Source organism: Denticeps clupeoides, chromosome 6 (genome assembly GCF_900700375.1).
Source record: "Denticeps clupeoides chromosome 6, fDenClu1.1, whole genome shotgun sequence".
NCBI lineage: Eukaryota > Metazoa > Chordata > Actinopteri > Clupeiformes > Denticipitidae > Denticeps > Denticeps clupeoides.
Window position 1 is genome coordinate 6,389,146 of NC_041712.1, and position 15,122 is coordinate 6,404,267.

At 43.1% G+C, this 15,122-nt stretch overlaps 1 protein-coding gene across 5 annotated transcripts in view; it reads right to left on the reverse strand.

Moving 5' to 3' along the window:
• tenm2b (teneurin transmembrane protein 2b) overlaps positions 1-15,122 on the reverse strand; it is a 175,452-nt gene that overhangs the window by 109,817 nt on the left and 50,513 nt on the right. For 3 of the 5 annotated variants that reach the window (XM_028982317.1, XM_028982319.1, XM_028982321.1), the window contains one exon: positions 11,325-11,372. The exons of the other annotated variants lie outside the window; for them this stretch is intronic. In XM_028982317.1, coding sequence (XP_028838150.1) covers positions 11,325-11,372 — 48 coding nt within the window. The remainder of the gene's footprint in view (positions 1-11,324; positions 11,373-15,122) is intronic. 5 annotated transcript variants of the gene reach the window in all.

A 15,122-nucleotide genomic window follows, 5' to 3' on the forward strand; every position in this document is an offset into this window, starting at 1 on the left:
GAAGTGAGTAACTTCGCCTTTAACTCTGCGAAAGAGAACAGTCGCAAGCAGCCACAATAATACAGAGAGCAGCCTTGCAGAAAATCAATAATTCATAGGTGACGATCAGATTTCCTGACGTCAAGGTGAGAATGGGTGAGGACGGACAGAAGGTGGGCTGACTCCCTGTGACAGTGGGGGACGGCAGCAGGCTGCTCAGGCCATCGTGTGTGTGTGTGTGTGTGTTTAACGAGGCACACATGAGCACTGTGACTGATGGGCCGTCTTCTGTGCTGTGACACTAAGAGCTTGGAGCCCAGACAGTTGTGGAAGAGTGGTGAGGTGGGGATGGGGTGGGGGGAGACCCCCTACTTCACCAAACCTGCTGCTCACCCACTTTCAAAGCTCAGGTTTCCGCTCATTCTGACCATAACTGTCATTTTACTGGGCCAATGAGCTGCACGTCTATATTTAGCACCTGCTTACAAAAACTCAAAAGAGGATTTGATGTGATTTAAAAGCAAGATATTCTTGACATGCCAGTGGAATTCTGGGTAATTTTCACCTGCCTTAGCTTGAAGGGTTCACCCCTTTTCCTGATGCCTTTCTAAATTCAGGGCTAGCTAAATTAGTAATCATGACCATTATTTTTTGGAATGAGCAAAGGAAATGAAACTGCATTGAATGGAATCAGTATAAAAAGACAGTTTCCACAAATGCCAATGCAAAAAAACAAAAAAACAAATACAGAGCTGATCGGAGCTATAGATCAATCCAAATGACACATTGGAAAAATCCCCTCACCTCAACGCGACAGTCTGGACAGAGAAACTCATCCATTTTCATTCTGTTCCTCTCCTCACCATGCCGTTTTCCATCACTTCCTGTCTTTAGCGCACGGTAAAATTAGCTTATAAGCTTCTGCAGACGCTGCCGGTCTGACGGCGGGGTCACTGACCTACTTTCAGAAATTCATGAAGCCTATTGCAGGCGGAATGGAGGAAAAGATGGGGGGAAAAAGTTCAAAACAGACAACTCAAACAAGTTTAGGCCTCCTAAGTCGCCAGAACAAAAGGATATTTTCTGCGGCAGGCCTCCCCCTCTCAGCAAACTCAATATGTCTTAACATATGCAGAGCGAAGGAAACAGCTTACTGGCGCAGGCCACAGCTGTTGGAATTTACGTGGGCGCGCGAGACAGTTGCAAGATAAAGAACAAGACGGGGGGATAAAATAAGAAAAGGTAAAATTAGATGGAGGGGAAAGAGAGCTCGGCGGCGAGGCTCTCGCGCCCAGCGTGACTTTCAGCTCACAGCTGAAGATTAATTACGGATGCTGAAACTATCGTTTGTTGCGCTGCACATTTCTTTTTTCAGCAACCGCCCTAACACGCTGCCCAATCACACACACACACACACACACACACACACACGCATGCATACAAGGAAGCAGGCAAGAGCCCAATCTGAGACTGCCGCTAGAGTTTTTAAACACACATCTTTATTGCCTTGCATGGCGAGGACTGTGGAGCGGTGCTCTAAATGCAAATATGAGAAAGTGCAAATGCAGGTGTATCACATTACGGTTTAATCAATTCATCGACTGCGGGGCTGTTCTGCTGGGTGAAGATTAAATTATGAAAGTCGCCATGGAACAAACAGATGACAAATAGAATAAATATTCCCTGCTTTTATCAATAGTCCCTGTGGGTGTATTGTGAAACTGGATGCAAAGTAGAAATTGTGCTGTAGGGCATGTTTTTATGAAAACAGGGAGGACACATAATTGCTGATTGAGCGCATCAGGCATGCTAAAAAAAAGCCTTACTACTGTATACAATATACCATGTTACAGTTAGTGTATTCCATGCAATCTAGCCTCAGAAAAAGAAACGTTTTGTGCAAAAATGTGTGCATTCGTTAATATCATGCTACCTAAAAAAGTTTAACAATCAATTTAGAGCATGGTAATGCATTGTAACACAAAGTACACTACATATTTTCTGTTTAAAATTCATAATAAAACACTTAATATGGAATTAAGACCCTCTTTTGGTGATCCTGTTTATGGTATGCTAAGAATTATTATAATTTAAATTTTTTTATGACTTTTGTGAGTTAAAGGTGATTAATTGAAACTCAGTATTACAGACACAAACTTACTATTGCTCATGAAAAACATCATGCTTTGCTGTGTTTCCAGTAGGCTGCCATTATAACAAATTACAAATCATTGAAAATATTCAGCCCTGTCTAGCAGGTGTGTTTCTATCTCAAACCACAATTTTCCTTAGATGTACTTGACCTTGAGTCTGATGCACATTACAGTGCATAATATACTTCTAATGTGCCTATATAGCATTATGAACATCTGTGGTGTAGCAGTCCAGGAGGAACCTGGTAAAACTTTACTGAAAGCTTATCAGCTGGGTGCACCAGGGCCAGCTTAGAGAGGCTCTGAATCCGTCTACATGGATGCATCATGGGGGTCACCGCCCAGAAGGAGATGACACTGTGATTCTCCAAACCACACCGGAACTTGAAGAAATAGAAATGGCTTGCGTGTAGAACCACTCCTGCTCTGGGAGGATATGGCCCACAATGCACTGTGCCACATGTGCAAGATTTGCCAGGTTGCCAATGTCATCCAAAGTCCATTAGTAATTTTTAGCTGGGTTAATCTGTTCGCAAGGCCACTCCATTTCCATAATAATTGGCATCAATTCGAGAGAGCCAATTCCATACAATGCAGCAGGGAAATGTATCTGGGGAGCACGGGAGAAAGATGACGGCTTTGCAGATTCGCCCATCGACAGAGCAAATGCAGCCGTGACACAGATCCAGTCGAGTCTCTGCCGAACAAACTCCCTGGAGAGGCACACCGGTTGCTTTCTGAGCCGCCTTTATAAACATTCCTGCAGATGGGATCATTATCTGGCAATTTTACAATTTATTCAGGCCTTCAATTCCTCATTAGTCTCCCATGCCCAAAGAGAAGGCATATTATCTGTTAGTTAGCGGCAGAGTGGGGTGGGCTTCAGGAGATGTGAGTTATGATAATGAGGCTGGAAAAAGTATTCATCTCGCTCGGGTTGCAGCTTTAAAAAAATTTTACTTCACAAGAACCTTAACTGAAAATGTGCTGCCCATGGCATTGCAGGGGCTGAGGAAGGGCCCACCGCATGAGCAGAGGTGAGATGATGGAGGTTGTGGCATAAAGCCCGAAAGTTGCAACTTAAATCAAGCAGTCATTCTCACAGAAGTACAGAGTTTGGCTGTAGTCAGGCATGCATGTTTGGAACATGAGCTTCTAAAACATTTGCAGTTGCACCATATCGACATGAGCTATACTATATATGGTAGTTTATTAGTGCTGATTAGTGCGTTCTTTGGGTCAGTATTTTTGAATAGGCATTCAACACCGCACAACACAGGAAGCATGGAGCTTTGTTTGCTAGAGTAAGATCAAAAGAATGACATGAATAATTATAACAAGACAGAGATGCAATCTTTAATGATGTTTGTGCATGTGATGTACTTTAAAATCATCCAGAATCATTAAAGATTGTGAAGAAATAGTTAAAGACTAACATAAAGGCTAGTTAGGGCCACTTCAAGATGCAGAAGTCTACTAAGCTTTATTTTTATTTAGATTTCTGTATACTACTGTGCTGTAAAATGCTTCAAACTAAGAATGCTTTCAAAAATGAAAGTGCTAATAGTTTCTTTTCATCAATTAACAAAATGCAGTAAACAGAAGAGAAATCTAAATCCAATCAATGTTTCACGTGACAAGCCTTTGCCTTCAAGGCAGCATCAGATGTTCTAGGTACGCTTGTACACATCTTGGAGAACTAACCACAGATCTTCTGTGCCTGTATGGTTGCTCACATCATTCTGTCTCTTCGTGTAATCCCAGACAGACTTGATAATGTTGAGATCATGTCATCATTTTCAGGACTCATTGTTCTTCTTTATGCTGAAGATAGTTCTTATTAACATTCACTATATGTTTGGGGTCGTTGTCCTGCTGCAGAGAATCTGCCTGAATTTCTCAGCACTGAGGACACCATTAATCCTGACCAAATCAACAACTGCATTCTCGCAAGGAACCTCTGGCATGCTTCACTGGTGCCTGCATACGCTCATTATTGTGTTGCTCTACGGGCCTTTGGTTAACATTCTGCCTTCTGCTACAGACAATTATTTCCAAAAACCTTTTCCATGTCTGAGGTATGACTTTTTGGCTGAAACTCTTCCATGTAGACCACTTCTGGCCAGAATCTTCCGGACTGTGAATGGGTGTACCTTGGGTGTATTCTGCCAGCTCTGAGCTGATGGCACTGCTGGACAATTTCAAAAGGGAATAAGCTTGATGTCTTTGTCTTCTGCTGCAAGTTTCCTTGGCTGACCACTGTGTGTACGATTCTGACAGTTTCTTTGTGTTTCTTGAACAGCACACCTTGAAGCCTGTCTGCTTTGAAAATTGTGTGTGGGAAAGATCTTGCTGATGCAGTATATCTACCTTGTGTATAGTTGATGTGTTCAGACTTGTCATGGTGTATAACCTGTGCCTTGGTTGCAGTAGTTTGTAGTTTGAATCGTAGTTTGCACAACTGTAAATGCTTGTGTTTCAATATATAAATCAATAGATATGTGAAGTTGATAACAACATAATGTTTCTTACCACTGATCCTACTCAGTTACTTGTCCAGTCTCTGGACAACATGACTACTGCAACTCTCTACTGGCTGGACTTCTGCTGAAGTCTATACAACCTCGTCAGCTGATCCAGAATGCTGCTGCAAGATTTTTCTACAAAGTTCCAAAGATCTCACATATTACACCTGCACGGGCTTCCCGTGACTGCTCACATTCCTCATCATGGTGAAGAACTGACCTACTCCTTCTAATCTTTCTGCTCTTAACTTGCATCAAGACTCTTTTTAATCCTGGATCCTCAGTGATAGAACCAACTTCCCCCTGTCATCAGAACGACTGAGACCCTTCAAACGATGATTAAATCCTAGCAGGTAAGGAGGCAGACAATTAACCAAAGGGCTGCGGGTTCAAATCTTGAAAAGTGCCACTGTGTTCCCCTTGATCAAGGTACCTTTCATAACTGCCCATTGCTCACTAAGGGTGATGCAGAGGATGCATTTTGTTGTGTGCACCATGTATGTAGTTGATATTCTCTGTTGTTGATTTAAGCCTAACTATACAAGATCAGATAGGGATTACAAAGCACTGATGTATGTCGCTCTGGATAAGAGTTTCTGCTAAATGCTGCAAATGTACATTTAAATGTAAATGATGACCATTGCCACATGTTTAGCTGACTGATTTGGTTAATTGATTGATTTTACAATTTAATCCCTGACTTTAAAGAAATTATACTGTCTTGAACACAAAGGGTAGTAACACCAACTACTGATGTCACATCATAGAGGAAGCAAAATGCACAAGTGCACAACTTTGCGTTTGTTAATGAGAATTAAAAAATAAAAGGGCATGATGGCCAAATGATCTGGGATATACCTCATAAGTGACAAGGACTGACAGTGAAGTGAAAGTGAAGTGATTGTCAATGCGCAAACAACAAAATACGTCCTCTGCATCACCCTTGGTGAGCAGTGGGCAGCCATGAAAGGTGCCCGGGGAGCAGTGTGTGGGGACAGTACCTTGCACAAGAGGATCTCTTGTGCAACTCTTGCCACCTTGGCGAGTCAGAGATTCGAACTGGGGCGTATATATAAACTTGGTAGCTTTGATTTTCCTTTTGTTTGCTCACTCACTTCAGCATTTTTAGCAAACAAACCCAATGCTTAGTGCAAATCTGAGAAGATAATTCATTATCCAGTTAATGTTAGCTCAGTCTTTGACTAGAGCATTTTAAGAAGGAGATAATTTCCTGGAAAATGGTCTAGTGTTGGGTGTTTGTGAAATACTTATGTGAAATTAGTTTTATTGAAATTAATCTCTTGTCAACATTTACAACTATAATATGATGGTAATGATGATGGCTATGATAAAGATGAGAAGCATAATTAAACCATGGACTGCCTTTCCTCATCCAGGTCTATAAAAGGCAGCCTCCATGCCTGGTTCTACCCTCAGATTTCACTTTACTTGGGCTGAAATTGTTTGATCTCTTCCCCATCACTGAAAAACTGATGCTTAGTAGCTTCTGAACTCTGTTTTTTTTAGTGTACTGCTGTTAAACATGTTAAAAATGGACATAAAAGAGGAAATGTACAATATAAGATTAAGGATGGCTGACCATGGCAGTAAAGTTCACAGTAAAAAAAAACAGACCACCAAAGAAAGCACTGGTGTTATGATGAAGATAAATATGTTACACACTGAAATATTGATCAAGATGTAAAAACGATAATTTGTCTGATGGTGAGCTCTATTTGATAACTATAACAAATTGTATCAGAAAAATTGCTGACAGTAAAAGTGTTTATATGCTCCAGTAGCCGAAATTCAAGTTTAGCCATATGGTTCTGTGTGAAGTACTAACTTTGATTAAAAAAGTCCAGTTTGGTTTAAAACTGAATGTTGAGGCCATTATCCATTCAGATTTGTTGGAGAAAAAGAAAAATCATTTTTAAGCACCAATATACACAAAGCCAACAATCTCGACCCAAAGATCTGACTCTTGTTCAGTCTGGGAGGCAAAAGCAGGGGTGCCATTTGGGAGCACAAAGGTTTTACTTTTTTTTTTGTTCATCAGTTGTTGCTGATACTACTTGTGTTGTGAGTCCAAAGTGAATGTTTCCTTGGTCCAATCACTGCAATGTAGTTCTTCAAACAACCATGAAGGCCTGATCTGTGAGCTGATTGTATTCACAGGAATACATTGGATATAATAGAAGGCCAATAGACAGTTTGGGGTTATCGGAAGATCTGCTATTTGAGTATACTTGATTAGGTTCACGTATGATGCAGATCAGGGGTTTCATTTATAACCGCTGCATATGCACAAAACTAAAGATTCTTACAACTCTTCCTACGCATATTTATACGAATAACAAAATGTATGGCAAAATGTGTACATAATTACACACTATCTGACCCATGAGTTTACCCCACACCAGGAAACAACCAGGAAAGCAACCACAGTGTATGCACAGGTTAAGTCTAACGCTTGTAGCCGAGCTTTAAAAAAGCCGTACATGTCTGGTCGGGCCAAATTCTTTTTTTTCTTTTTGTTTGTCATCTTGCTACTGGGACCACCAAACGACTTTCCACATTACCTACAAGCAAATATTACAAAGAACCAAGTTGATGTGCTGTTACTGATCAAGTCTATTGAGCAAATTCTTATTTGCGCTGCTAAAGCACAGCCTCACTTCACAAGCATCATGTTTCATGGTTGAACTTTTCACACACGTAGTTACAATCTAAATGTTGTTTTATGCATACACTGTAATAACAGGCTTTTTATTTATATTCATATAACAGGCCCGACCTTCAGAAGACTGAAAGATTAATGCTCATAAAGATTCATCCGCAAGTGCTCAGCAATGCACAGCTTCCAACAAAGACATGAGCTGATCCTGGTGCTCCCAACGTAAAAACCCAACCATTCATCATGACTGGAACACAACCCACCTCTCCCGGCTTCTCTTAAATAGACCATGTTTCTTTTCAAAGCCATGTGCGAGGTGTGTGTGTTGCCAGAACAGAGAAAAGCAGAAGCCCTGTCTTCCCCACACCTTTGCTGCTCTGACACGTCTTTCATTTGTTGTTTCATATTGAACAAAAAAGGGAAAAACAGGTGGGAGGAAGAAGAAGAGGTGGCGACAGCCAAGTCTGAAAAGACCAAATAGAAAGATGTGAGAGAAAAAAAAGAGGAAGATTGGCATCCCAACTTGTCATTTAGTGTTCTGCTGTCAAACGCCAGAGCAATACATCCTGAAATATAATCTAGCATATTAGTTTCCCTCACCAGGCTCAGGGAAAACTTTCTCTCAAAATCCTTCCTTACTCTAATCTTTAGTGCATGTAGGAAAGTAAATACATTAATAACCTTAGACATGCCTTTGTCTTGGCACATTTATTTTATTACACAGTATGTATGTGTAAATTTGAGGGTAAACTGCAGCAAGGTAAGGGATGAATAAGCCAAAATGATGGCAGTAATGCAAACGGCAATAAGCAGCATATTATGACTCAATGACCTTCAGTGTTCAGAGAGAGAGGATGGAGCTTGGCAGCAATGCTGCTATACAGGGGGGTTGGGGGCAGGGTGGACTGGAATTGTTAAAATGACAGAAAGTGGATCGACAAGACCTTCTCTTCTTACAGCACTTCAGAGTAGGAGGGCCGATCATCCACCAGCATCTTTCTTTATAATCACACTTTTTTGTTCAGATAATAAATGCAAATGGGTCAATATATACCTAGTTAGTGAAAGTGAAGTGATTGTCATTGTGAAACACTGCAGCACAGCACACGGTGACACAACCAAATATGTCCTCTGCATTTAACACATCACCCTTGGTGAGCAGTGGGCAGCCATGACAGGCGCCCGGGGAGCAGTGTGTGGGGACGATGCTTTGCTCAGTGGCACCTCATGGGCACCTTGGCGGATTTGGACTCGTTTTGGTAACCTTCTGATTACGGGTCCGTTTCCTAACCTGCTAGGTCACCACTGCCCATAGTTATTAGTTATTTTACACGTTATAAAATCTATTTAGTGGAGTAGCAGCGACTGGTGAATCTGAGATGAAAACTGACTACGCTCTGAACACTAAAATCAGGCTTTTTAGTGGACTGTATTTATTCATTTTCAATATTAAGTGTGTGCATGAGTGAAAAGAATGTTAAATGTTAAAATAATACATGTTTCAGTGAACATGGCCTATAGCTTTCAATGAGAAAAGCGCATTTGGGAATTAATCAGCAATAAATCAAGATGCGATGCAGAATCGGATCAAAAGTAACTAGCTAATAAACAACTGAATTAAATGCAAAATACTAGCTTTTATTGTTTATTTCCGGGCTTGAATCAAGGCTACAATGAGCTACAGATCCTTCTTCCTTGTGTAAAAATGCTTTGACATTATTAGCTTGTAGTCTGCCATACCGAGAGTTGAGGAAAATAAATCAGCTGAATAAATTCTAGCTCTGTGAAAATCACACATCACATGAATATCTGTCTCAAGAGCTTTTAAACACATGGCCTTTTTGAACACATGACAATGTGTGGAGACATTGTGCGCAAGGAAGGCATGTATGCCTGCACATGTATGACTACTGCATGCGGAGCAGTGCTGTATATATACGATGGGGGTAGAGAGGGGAGAGAGAGAGAGAGAGAGAGAGAGAGAGTAATCGGTGGTAGAATGAAAAGGTGCGAACCGAGTTGAGCGTAAGCCCGATGAACAGAGGGAGGCTTTGATTCAGACTGAGCACGGCCCCCCTGCCGGGCTGAAAAATGGAGACCCTGTTTGATACGACAGCAGAGCCCTGTTCATCAGTTCAGATAAGAGAGAATCACCACACACATGCACAGACGGAACAACATGAATACTCACACTCACACACATATGTGCAGGGTTCTACACACACACACACACACACACTGAAGCATTTGTGAAGTCCTGGGCACCAAAAAATCTCTTGGTTTGTGACAACAACTGCTCTCTACTAGAAGAGCTGGATGAATAAATTGCGCAATGTGAAATACTAATCACATTACAAATGAGTCATATCTGTGCCAACACACATTTGTCAGGCTTTGTGCCTGAGAACAGTGCTGTTTTATTCTCATTGGAAATTATGAAAAAAAATGAAGCTCCTCTGCCTGATGTAGCAGGTGAAGTTTGTTCGTGGGGCAGTTTCAGAACCTTCATGGTACAGCATGGTAGAGTTGTGGTGGACGACAAACTACATGAACCGTACAGACCCCGAGCAACTCCTGGCAATCTGTCTGAAGTAGCCTGGCCTGATACACTAAAAGGCCAAACTTTCAGCACATTATAAGTTCAGATGTATTTTTGTGTCTTTGGTCATATAATGCAGATCTATCACATTCTGTGACAAACTCATGAAAATAAAAAATGTACACCCCCATGCATAGACATACACAGATACACACACATACAATCACATGCACACAAACGAACACAAAGTACCCACAAACTCCTGTGCACCAGGCAGAAACAAGTGAAGCAGCACAGCACACAGTGAAATGTGTCCTCTGCATTTAACCCATCACCCTTGGTGAGCAGTGGGCAGCCATGACAGGCGGCCGGGGAGCAGTGTGTGCGGACGGTGCTTTTGCTCACCTTTGTCGGATCGGGATTCGAACCAACAAGGGGTGTTCCCGAAACAACAAGGTGTGTTCAGAGGTGTGTGTTGTGTGTGGGGGGGCAGATCAGTTGAATTTCAGCAGAGCAGGAACTGAGCTCTACAGGATCTACATCAGAGCCAAACCACCAAAATGCCAGGCGTCAAACCCAGAACCACAGTGAATAAGTAGTTTACGGAAGATAAAGGTGGTCCTTTATCATGCCTGGCTCCAGCTGCTTGCGTCGCATCTCCTCCTCTGCATGACAAATATGAGTTATAACCCTCAACACTTTGTTAAGCTACCCATCCTGGGACTCTGGGACATCAGTAACAATGATGCAAACCTGAACAAATGCGGCGCTGAAAGAGCGCAGGAAAATAAAAGAGATGCTAAGCAGTTTTATTCAATGCAGACAACACGACGGCGCGAACAGTGTTAGAATGCAATGTTGGAAAAATCATTGTCGAATTGCTTTTCTGAAGGCAATTGCTCAAATAATTGCACTGTGCCACCGATAGACAGACTGAAAGCTCAGGCGTCGTGCCCTGCGAGGCTAATTGGCCTTGGGTTTGTTTAAAGCATTGTGATTAATGGGCTTCATAATGAGTGCTTTATGATGAAGAGTGCAATTTGTCTCCCAGCGACTGGAGTCTTCAGCGAGGGGAGGGGGAAAAAAGAATTGGGGAGTGTTCTGAGAAGAGGAAGGTGATGGCGGAGGTGTGGTGGGTACTCTGCTCCTGTTCCATGGAGCACATGCACCTTTAGAGACTGAAGTGCACGCAAGCGCCTGAAGTGAATTTATTGCTCACACACACACACACACACACACACACACACACACACACACTGCATCATATAAGTAAAAAAAACAAAAAAAAAAAGAAATTGGAAAACATAAAAGGAAGAGAACAATGACTGATAAACATGACAGGTGTCAACCTCTGATGATGGATCCTCCACACCTTCATGAAAATGAAACACACACACACACACACACACACACACACAAAAGACTGATTACTGGAAATGACACACACTTACTGAAATGGTGCTCACTGTATGGGTCCTCATCCTCATCGTCAAAGTAGGCTTGAGATGAGAAAAATAAAAATGATGTCAAAATGGCAACAAAAATAAATAAATAAATAAATAAATAAATAGACAGAATGGCAAATGGCATCTGCAGCACACACACAACAAACACGTCCATCATTATCACTCAGGCTTTTCAGCTCAAACTGTGGCACATAATGACCATTATAAATGCAGAATGTAGCATTTAGGGGGCTGTATTTTAGTATTCATGAGTCTCTTTTCATTACAATATACTCACCCATAAATACGAATGATTACAATGAGCCTATGATGGCAGCCAAGAGGCAGAAATTACCACTGGCTGGACGGAGAAACAGGCAGCTGAGTGACACACAGATGGGAAAGGACGGGTTTTGGTAGTAATAAGCATTCTCACAGCTCGATGTTACATACTGAACCTTTCAGGATCAGGACAATTTTCAAGTAATTAAAGAGAAGCTTTTTGAACTTGTTGAACTTTCGCCAACAGCTTGGAATCCAGAGCTGCGCCTAAATTCCACTCTTTGTTGGTCAACACTTTGCTGCTGTGGGTTTTCATGTAACGCAGCAAAAAAAAAAAAAATTCAAACAGCAACGATGAATAAAGCCCCTCCTCCCGAACAAGGCTCCTCCTTCTTCACGGCCTCATGAAAATGAACATGACCGGGACTAAACCACGTCCACGGTGGCCGTGGCTGTGGGGCGAGTCCACATTAATTCTCCTCTTCAGGTGTGGAGGGAAAATGGAGCACAGGCTCTCAAATAGAACAGAAATGGGGCGCCGGAGGAGAGGCGGAGAGCGATTTCCCGGGTCCTAACTCCGGCCCTAACCGACGGAGCACCGAGCAGGGGAAGAAAGGATTCGCCGGTGCTTTACCTCGCTGGGCCACGTTTAAACACCGTTCATTTTTGAGGTCCCAGGCAGTCGGTTCTACTTGTGCAGGGGACAAGGGCAGACCCCATTAAGTGGCAAATTGCCATCTCGCAAGCTAATCACACGGCATCAGCATTCTGCCGGGGAGCGTATGAAAAGTCATTATTGCCAAATCAATTCTCAATTACCTCTTTCGCTGTCGCCATCGACACGTTAAATAAACGCTTGGCACCGCCGCCATCGCTCGCCACGCCAAACGCACGCTATTCAAGCGCCGCACAAATGCTAATGGATTGTAAACAATCACAGAAGAACATGGCAGGGAGGCAGGAGGGGAAAGAATAGAAAAAAAAAAACCCCCGGACGGATACGCATCGCTGGGGACAAGTGCCATTAGTAGATTCATTAGCGGCTGTCACACCTGGGCCGACGCGGCGGATTGTCAGGCGCCCGCATCCGTCACGGTGCGATGTGCCTTCGCGAGGTGTTCCTCCGAAAATTAGGCCACTTTTATTTATTCTTTCTCTTAACACTTTCCCGCCTTGTGAAAATGGGTCAAGCGGCGGAATAACAAAACTAAATATTTGACGTCTTTTTGATGCTCAGACTTGCTCTCAGGCGACATCGTCTGGGAAACGTTTCCAGGCGGCGGCGGCGTACCGGCGCTCCTTAAGAGTCGCGCTTTTTAAATGTGTGAAGCTGCCGCGGTCCTCTTTCCTGCGGATGCCCTTACGAGACTTGACGTGCCAGCCACAGTGCTTCGCCGGGGGGACGTGGGAAGCAAGACGCGGCAGATCAGCTCCTGCTTTACATTTTCCCACAGCACCTACATTTAGCTTCCCAGGTAGATGTGGCCACCAACATGGCTGCTTTTCCCATCAGCCTAAAGGTGATCCACATGCGTGGCTCAGTCCAAACTCCGGAAAGATATGGTAGCATCAATCCCTGTAGTCTCCCTGCTGTACAGTTCAAAGGTTTTCTAGACACTGTAGAAAGTGGAGAACTTCTGGTCAGTTGTCTAATTTCAAACGAGGCGGCAAAGGTGGTTGGAGTGCCATTCGCCAATCAAACTACTCCTTACAACAGCCAGGTGAAGACCTATGCACCCCAGAAACCTTGGGCAGAAGATCAAAGCAGGAAAATGATTACCAAGACTGGTGCCTGGCCTGAACCTTGTGGATCTCAGCTCGCAAGCTGTAGATGGAAATGTCAGAATGCCTAGAACCATCCGGTCTTGTGTTAGAAGTTCAGGCCGTATGAAATATGTCCTTGGGGTACAATGGAGGGCTTAAAGTACACTTTTTAGGTCATCCAACAGCATGCCACAAAGCTTCGCCTCCGGATGGTCCAACAAACCAACAGTGCAGCCCACTGAGTGCTCCCCAAATCTCGGCCCAGAGGGACGAGGTGGAACAGGCCTGCAGAAACCGTGGGATGATGTCGATTCAGCACGGAACCAGTTCCCCCAGGAACATTCCCAGCATATTGCCTTGTTCTACTGAAGGCAGAAAACTCTGCTTAAGAACTAAATAACTCTTCAGACAACAGCTAGCAAAATGATCTCCTTTATATCCAATAGGAACCTGTTTCCTCTGCTATTGTGCATTAAAGTACCGTCAGTACACTTTTAATATTGATTCAGATCATTAATGAATGAATTAGGCCTATTACCGATAAATTGGAACTAATAAGGTGCAGCTTTTCAAAGTTGACTTTGTCTTTATCACACTGAGCTAATCTTTCCTCATACGGGAAATGGGTGATCTGAAGCACACACTGCACCTCTGCTGTGTCACGTGTTGGAAACACACTGCAATCTGGTCCAAATGAAAGAAATGAAAACAGGATCCAGCACTGGTGGCATTACTGAGCACACCTTACTTTCCCCACTCTCACTTTCTCCCGATTAATGAGGCTGAGGTGACTGGAGCAGTCTGAGCAGTCCTACCGCCATAGTGGCTTGTGTTCTCTGCTCTGTGTGTGTGTGTGTGTGTGTGTGTCTGTTTCCCTTTTACTTGAGGACACTTGAGGGGACAGGCTTGGTGATTGGAGACCCCGCCCATGCCATCATGCGACGTCCACAGGATGCATTTAAGGGTGGCTCCTTCACAAAGATTGCTTTGTAGTGCTCATGGAGGAGAGGAGATGTTGTGTTGTTGTGGAGAGTTGGAGTGATTTGGAGTTCTGTTCCGTGCTGTATTAATTTTTTTTGCGCTTTTCCTTGTGCGTTCGCTCCTGTTGAAAATAATCTCCTTTTCGTGTGTCTACTGTTCCTGCTGTTAATTGTTGCTTCGCACTGGTCTTTGGTTTGGTTTGGTTCCAGCTACCGATTCCCGCCCCTTTGTTGTTCAAGTTCTCTACCCCTCGACGGGGACCTGACAACAAGCACACAACAAGCACGCCGATATTTAGCAAGAAGTCCTTTCCTCTTTGCATCAGTTTGTTACTTGTTATGACTTGTTATTATACATTATACTATATTACAGTGATAAGAAAATACTGGCCAATATTACAAGCCACTTCTCGGAATGACAATATATAGAACAGATTCACTTCTACCAGGTCACCCAGATAAACAGCGAACCCACAGCTCAACAACTCTGGATTGTCAGCGCAGAGCGACTCTATTATAAGATAGCTTTGACCGCATATTCCCCTTTGCAATACATTACAAAACCTTCTGCAGTCTCTTTCAATGAAACAGCTGAGCAAGATGGTGAGTCACAAATGCTGAATTAAGGTGTTCATGGTGCAATTTCAGAGTCCAATAAACCTGCTGCATTCCTCTGGCCACAGTTATGCAGTTCAATACAGTAAAGCTAAATTGGTAGCTAACTGAGCGAAGCAGTTCACAGCACGAGGCAAAAAAAAACGTTAAATACCGCTGCGGT